Raw genomic sequence first — 8,142 nt, forward strand, 5'->3', positions numbered from 1 at the left:
ATATAAAACAGCAATATACGTCACTTACCATTACTCAGAACATTTGTAGTAAGACACGTCAACTGGACCTTTAAATCCGAAGAACAATAATTTATGTCTCTCATGAAATTTAGTCAGAATCCTTAATTATTTCACAAGTAGACACGTAATTGTTGTCATAGATTAACTTCTTCATCCAGACGACTAAAGTTTTTCTCTCTCTTTCCTAAGCCTCTCTCGCCTCCTCCAGTTTTCATTATTTTTTTGTGTCAGTCTTGATTATTTCATTGTTTTTTCCCATCCATTAATTTCTCAGCTGTCAATAGCATCTCTCTCTCTCTCTCTCTCTCTCTCTCTCTCTCTCTCTCTCTCTCTCTCTCTCTCTCTCTCTCTCTCTCTCTCTCTCTCCATGCCGTGCTGATTTGTGTAATATAGAGCTATGCTTTTTTTTTTTAGTTCATTACAGTTTAATTACATTAGTTTTAATGGCCCCATTGTTACCCGCGGTGAGAGAGAGAGAGAGAGAGAGAGAGAGAGAGAGAGAGAGAGAGAGAGAGAGAGAGAGAGAGAGAGAGAGAGAATGGTTATCTTTTGTTTCTAATTAATGTGTCATGGGCAGGAGAAAAGCATCTTATTACTAAATACCACCACCTTTTTTTTTTTCCCCGTTTAACCCCTCTCCTTCCCCCCCCTCCTCTCTGTCTCTCTCTCTCTCTCTCTCTCTCTCTCTCTCTCTCTCTCTCTCTCTCTCTCTTGACCGTCACATGCACAAACACACACACACACACACACACACACACACACACACACACACACACACACACACACACACACACACACACACACACACACACACACACACACACACAGACACGGGAAGGTCATAGCAGCAATGAACAACTCACTGAAATGACACCACATCAGTAGTTAGGGTTAATTATTGTTGTTGTGTGTGTGTGTGTGTTTTTTTTTTTTTTCTGCTCTTGATATTCAATTACTGCCGGTGTTACAATGCCCCAGTGTGTAGCAGGGGTCAGTGCTGTAATTCATGAAGTGCTCCTCGCTGTAACCCATTCAAATCACCACAAACAAATTACGAAGCCCATGAAACCAGCAACAGTTAACCACAATAAATTATGTACGACGGTGTTGAATGAGTAATGACATGACTGTGAACGCAAATTTGAACGGAAACTATCATGCGTAACGTAATGGGGACTCGCTAATGATACGAGTATGTAGGATAGACTGAAACTGATGGCGTGGTGCTGAAAACGCTTAATGTGATGGAGTGTAGTGTCATAACCCAGACTCACCCATTACCCATGTTGTTCCTCATGTACTCGCACTGAAATAAATTGATCAACTATTTCATTTCTTTTTCATCTCAATTTATCAGTTTTTCTTTTTTTTTTTTCTTGAGTGGGGAGGAACGGGAAGTCGACGGAACTTTTTTTTATCTTATCTTTTTTTTTTTTATTTCTTATTGCTCTTGGCCAGTCTCCTTGACACACACACAAAAAAAAAGAAGGGGGAAGAAAGAAAAGAAAGAGTGTTCCTCAGACTGATGCCTCGCTTCCTCCTCCTCACCCTTCCTGGTACGTCGTCGCTGCTTTACACGTCAATACACGTCGGGTTGTCAGTGCCGAGTCGATAGAAAACTTAAAAAAAAAAAAAAAGATTCGACAAGATTGTGAATAGTGGTGATAGGATTTGTACTTCATCATCTTTTGTGCTCATAAACTTACAATTAATCTCCCTCACACTTATTAAAATTACATGAATACTTACCTCCTGTTGAATTATAGAAAATTATCGACTAAGACACTGATCTACCGATTCTGAATAATCCATTTTACTTTTTTCTTAGGGATTTACACCTCAGTGGGACTATTTTTGCCCCTCTTGGTTGCTGTAGGTCAGTGCCCCTCTTACATACAATGAGTCGTCTAGAGAAGCGGAAACGTGAAGAGAGTGTTGCGTCGTGGCTCGATTGAACAGCCGCCACTGATAACCTCTCACTTCAGTAACCTTTGCTCGCGTAGCCTCAAGAAAGCCTCGCAGCTGTCTTGTCTATCAGCTTTACCAAGACAATATATTATGTAAAACGCTCTTACGACCCTCAGGAGCATTTTTGGCTTGTAAGGAGAAAGATTTGCATTATGTAGTAGCTAGTTTTTATACTGACTTGGATGTTGTCGAATATATTATATGGAAACGGTTTGGAAATGAGTTTGAGATGACCGTTAGACTGAATGTTGAGGTTGTTATGTAGTTCATGAAAAGATGCGTGTCTTGTGAGATGATAGCGTAACTCAAGACTAGTTTCTGTCTTTTAACGCCTTGTTCTTCCATAATGACTATTTTGAAAGGCCACAGAGGTGTATTACTCATATTGATGATACAGAATTCTTGTTAAATACCATTAGGAGCATGAAAAGACTCTTGAAAGCCCGCATTTACTTTCACTAGAGCCTATTATTTTTTTTTCCAAAGGCGACAGAGATGATTAGTCGGGGTTCCACTTGCATTTTTTATATTGATACAAAATTCTTAAGCTTTCACTAGAATCATGAAAGCATCCTTGAAAATTTGCACCAACTTTCATAAGAACCTGTTACATGTAAGAAATAAGACGACGAAATGTTTACGAATACAGTACAACACATCAACGCAACGTGAAACGTAAACTGGATTCCGAGCAAAGTGCAGCACGTGGCATGGTCTGAGAACTACCTGCCAAAAAAAAAAGACACAACAATGGAAAGTAAAATTGTGGAAACAGGTTCGCTTTAGTAGAGGAACAATTTTACTTCTTTTATTTATGTATTTTTCATCCTCCGTATTAGAGCAGCTCCCAATCGCTTCCTTCCCTGGTGGTGACTTTATACTTAAATCACACACGATATTCAATTTTCATCGTAGTTACCATGTGTTGTCAAGGTGGATGCTCGTGGCTTCAATCAGTACCTCGCTTTATTTATTTTCTTTCCTTGCCGTAAATCTGTCAACGAATCGCTCTATGTTTTGCAGGCGAACACTTTCCTTTGGGCTCTGACGTCACAGCTACGGTTTGCAGCATGTTTTACTGGGTGTCATTGGTCGCTTATATGAATCTAGTGATAGCTTAGCAAGAATTCTACGCCATCAATTGGAAAAACAGGTATGGGGTCTTAGTTAATCATCTATGTGGCCTTTGAAAATAGTCGTGATGAAAGCCCGAAGCTTTTAAGAATATTCAGCGCTACAGTAGACACCAAAAAAAAAAAAAAATGAATGTGAGTCTTGAGGTAAAATGTAGAAGAAAATCAACATAAGTGTACTTTGATATTATGTCTTGTATAATAATTTCCTGTACTTAATTTCCATTAACGTGTTTTCATAATCAAATGTGAGAGTGAAATAAATGAATACAACAAAAATGCAATATTAAAGTAGCGAAAAAAAAACACCCATGGGGAACATAGCTAATTATCTCTATGGCCTTCGGAAAATTGAATGTGAGAGTGAAATAAATGAATACAATAAAAATGCGGTATTGAATTAGTGAAAAAAAACACCCATGGGATGCTAACTAATTATCTTAATGACCTTAAAAAAAAAATGTCAACATGAGAGACTGTAGTATTAAAGTATATAGACGATAGTTGTGATGAAACTCCATAATACTTAACAGTGCAGTCAGACAACTATCTCTCTCACGGACTTCGTTTCTTTATTAACAGCTGCTGGTGCGTCTTTGCAGAGTGGCAGAGAACCCAAAAAAGTGCCTGATGGGGCGAAGCGCAGGGCGTGTTCATTAATTCACGTGTTATCTCAACTTACAGATCCAGGAAACAAAGGATAAGACGCAGATTGCTCGGAAACATTTACATATGATAATCGTGTTCGTGGTCACGGGAAGCGGGAACCTGAGGAAGTGAGTGAAGTAGCTTGGCAGTCAATATGAAGAGACTGCAGTAGGTTAGGACGAAGGAGGGAAACTTGTATAGATGAATGGCAGTATTGCATCGTGTTTTGTGTGGAAGTCGTGATTTTTTAGGCGACATGTATTTTCGAAGTACCACACAGACAGAAATAGATGGGTGGATGAATAGATAGATAGATTAATAAATAGATAGATGGATAAATAGACAGATAACTAGCATGGACCATCAAATCGCTCTTACATTAAGCACATTAAACACAACTAACACATAGGATACATGCAACACACACACATACACACACACACACACACAAATAGAAAGACATAGAAAGCTGGGCAGACAGACAGACAGATAGATAGGCAAATAGAAAGATAAATAGATAGGTAGACAGACAAAGAGAAAAAAGAGCAAGGCCATACAATACATAGACATCAAGACCACTCGAGACGTTCTTACCCGAGTAGTGTTGCTGGAAAATGAGAGAGAGAGAGAGAGAGAGAGAGAGAGAGAGAGAGAGAGAGAGAGAGAGAGAGAGAGAGAGAGAGAGAGAGAGAGAAAGAGAGAGAGAGAGAGAGAGAGAAAGGAGCGGTTTATGGAGAAAGGCAAAGTGGTATGGGGGAAGTGGGAGCGTCAATGGGAAAGAGGTGAGGAGAAACAGGATGGGAAAGAATGAAATAGAGGAAAAGTGAGGAGGTGGTAAGATGGAAAACACGTAAGAAGAAGAAGAAGAAGAAGAAGAGGGAGGGAGGGAAGGGGGAGGGGGAACGGAAACAATGAGGAAGATGAGCAAAGAGCAAAGGAAGCATTGGGAGTGATTGAGGACTGAAGAACGCGCGGCTGGAATGGCAGAAGAGTCTCGGAGTGAGTGGGAGACTGAATGTTTATCGCAGAGAGAGAGAGAGAGAGAGAGAGAGAGAGAGAGAGAGAGAGCACTGCAATATCCCGCGTACGGCGTCACATTGCGGCCCAAATCTCTCATTCCCGCGTCATTGAGTCATTTCCTGGTAGCGGCGGAGCGGTGGTCAGCTCTTTACCAGCGACGAGGGGCACCACACGGCAAATGAAGCAGCAGATACTCCGCTCTCTCGAATACGAACAGGAGAATAGGTACGGAGAGACGGATAGGCACAGGCAGACTGATATAGGAATAGAAACGCATGTATAGATAGATAGATGGGTAGATAGAGGGATAGATAAAATACGCTGGGTGAAGATGCCACACTGGTTTAGAACTTGGACAATTCTATAATTTGTAACTTTCCTTGTGCACATTAATGCGGATAAGTTTCCTCTAACTTCCGAAATCAGTTATAAGCCGTGTCGAAGTAGTGGTAGTAGTAGTAGTAGTAGTAGTAGTAGTAGTAGTAGTAGTAACAGTATTCTTTTATATGAAGCTGGTGAGTTATCTTATTTTATTATTATTTTTTTTTTTTTCTCTATTATTACTATTTTTTTTTATTTTTTGCTTGGTGCCAATACATTTTTCGTGATAAAGGAAGGTTTTCTAATATCGTGTTTATTGGTGATATCCTGGCCTCCAATATTTCCTTCCGCAGTATTATGTCTTCCTGTCGTGTGGCGTTATATTGTAAAGATCTCTCTCTCTCTCTCTCTCTCTCTCTCTCTCTCTCTCTCTCTCTCTCTCTCTCTCTCTCTCTCTCTCTCTCTCTCTCTCTCTCTCATCTTCATGCCGTGCTGACTTGTGTAATATAGAGCTACTCTTTTTTTTGTTCATTACAGTTTAATTACATTAGTTTTAATGGCCCCATTGTTACCCGCGGTGCTCAGGCCTCGCAGCGCCTCACACGACACGCCGCCACACTAAACTGCCGCTACACTCTGCCATCAGCAGGGACAACAGTGTTATTAGTTTCGGCAGAAAAGAAAAATGGTGCAGATGATGAGTCCTCAGATAAAGTATTTGAGGTTTAAACTTTTTTTTTTTTAGAGTAATAGAAGAAAAATTAATAAAGGTGTAGTTTGGTATGTTTTGTATCTGTTCTGAGGGAATGTACTTGTTTTTTTTTTTTGTTTTTTTTTGCGAGTGTATTGCGGAGAAATGCAACACAAGAGTATTTTGATCTATTGTTTTCTCTAATGATCTACTATTATTCTTACCATTATTGTCTTTCAGAATTAAAAGTGAGAGAGAAACACATGAATACATAACACCAAAAAATAAAAAGAGACGTGCAATATTAAATTAATGAATCGACAGCACGACAAAAATTAAAATAAATAAATAAATAAAACACAAGTAATTAGTTTAAACAGTGAGCGCGAAACACAAAATTAATAAATAAGCTTTTGTAAGATACACAAAAACAAACTGAAACACTTGTACACCACACATCAATAGAGACTCGTGGGAAGGTGATGAGTTGAGTGAGACACCGAGTGAATTGCGAACCTCACCCTCTCTCTCTCTCTCTCTCTCTCTCTCTCTCTCTCTCTCTGTGTGTGTGTGTGTGTGGTATGATTCACCGCGGCAAGAAAATAACAATAAAACTCCCAAAATAGACGAGCGCTTCTCCCTGGGGCGTGGGCGCGAAGGAGGCGGGCTGTCTGAGTGTCGGGCGAGGGCGGCAGTAGGAAAGATGATGCTGACGTGACGGGGTGTGGCTCCTGTATCTTGTCTCCGCTGACCGAGTGATTCCTTTTCTTTTCTTAGTCGTGCTGCAGATAACTGGAATTGCATTAGTGGGTCTGCGTGGTCTGAACCTGACAAATTATCAAGATCAAGAAAATTTCAGTTATCCGTTTAATTTTCGACAGGTTTTGACATTCACATCTGTGCGTTGTTTACTTCTTAGTCTTAATCTGTCACGGTTAATTAAGAAAGCTAAGTAATTCGATGGAGGTGAACGTCTTTATTGTGTTTATTTGTTTTTCTTAATTCCAAGTGCTGTCCGTAGCAGAACACTAATGCTTTCTATGTTGTCTTCTTTATATCATACTCATTATTGTTGCGAAGATGTCACACAGCCAGATTATTATATTACGATCACAAATATAACATACACGACCAACACCATCACCATTAACCTCGCCCACAAGCTTCATTACCACCTCCTACACTTTTTGCGCTCTCAGCACCACCACCGCCGTCGTCGTCGCGGCCGCCGCCGCCGCCGCCGCCGCCGCCACCGCCTCCACCAACGGATCACATATTACTGGAAAACAATCATCAGTAATTTCTGGCTGGATTCCCGCTCACGATAATTCCCATCCGTGGAAACTCTCGCTTCTGAAAGAAGCTGCCAAAACGGTATCCCTCGCTGATCACCATGAATCGAATGAGGACTTAAGTTTTTTCCCCTTTGTCCGGCGGTCCTTCGGAGCAGCACCGATAGGAGATTCTTTGTTTTGCCTTAGTAGTGCAGCATCAGCAGCACCAGCGGCAGCATCACGTCATCACCCACGTCATCCCAGCAGCAGGCCAGCAGCAGCGCCCAGCAGCCTCCCGCCTTCTCAGTCGTGGCTCAGAGCTTGCGTGGCCTGGTTGCCTCAGTGGGTCCTCTCCCGGCTCCTCTTTGCCAGTCGCTCCCCGCTGCCCTCCGCTCCGCCTCGTTCCTCCTCCTCTTCCATTTCTTTCCTGTCTGTGACCCTTTGCCTCCTCGGAGCAGTGGGTGCCCACGGTGTTCATGTCTTCTCCGGATTGTTTCGTGGCTGCTGTCTGTGGCCAGTTGTTGGAGTAAGCGACTGAGAGAAGTTAGTTTGTGTGTAAAGGATGGTGATGAGTTTGAGCTCGTAGCGTCAATGCCTCGCCGACACTGACTGCAGGCATCTGAGAAACTATGATTGCCTAACATTATCTCGTGGCCTCTGGAGGACGAGGACGCGCGTGATGGATCTGCTCGAGGACTTCTCCAGCGGCGGCGGCGGCGGCGGCGGCGGCGGCAGCGGCGACATGAAGAACTTTTCGTCTCTCTTCTTGGACGTGAACTCATCCTACTTTCTTTTCCCGTACAACTCGAATGGATCTTTGTACCAGCTGGACTATGACTACGCCGCGGAGGGACACAACGCCTCCCTGCAACACTTCCCGGCCCTCAGGGAGTTTGCCAATGCCACCTCGCCTTCCGACACTTCCTCCTTCGCCTCCAACGCCTCGCTTCTCGCCACCTCCTCCAACTACGCCCCGTACGAGCGCTTCATGGACGAGTCACGCCACTGGGTGCAGAAGGTGCTGGTGCCGCTGGTGATGTGTGTGGGGGTGGTGGGTAATAGCGTG

The 8,142-nt window shown here is 42.5% G+C and overlaps 1 protein-coding gene across 1 annotated transcript in view; it reads left to right on the forward strand.

Annotated features, from left to right (window-relative positions):
• Positions 1-6,458: 6,458 nt before the first annotated feature.
• The window catches only part of LOC135104374 (FMRFamide receptor-like), a 92,767-nt gene continuing 91,083 nt past the window's right edge, over positions 6,459-8,142 (forward strand). Inside the window, exon 1 of the mRNA XM_064011736.1 lies at positions 6,459-8,142. This exon is cut by the window's right edge and continues 196 nt beyond it. Coding sequence (XP_063867806.1) covers positions 7,756-8,142 — 387 coding nt within the window. The 5' untranslated portion in view covers positions 6,459-7,755.

The sequence above is a fragment of the Scylla paramamosain genome, chromosome 10 (genome assembly GCF_035594125.1).
Source record: "Scylla paramamosain isolate STU-SP2022 chromosome 10, ASM3559412v1, whole genome shotgun sequence".
In the NCBI taxonomy this organism is placed as follows: Eukaryota; Metazoa; Arthropoda; class Malacostraca; order Decapoda; family Portunidae; genus Scylla; species Scylla paramamosain.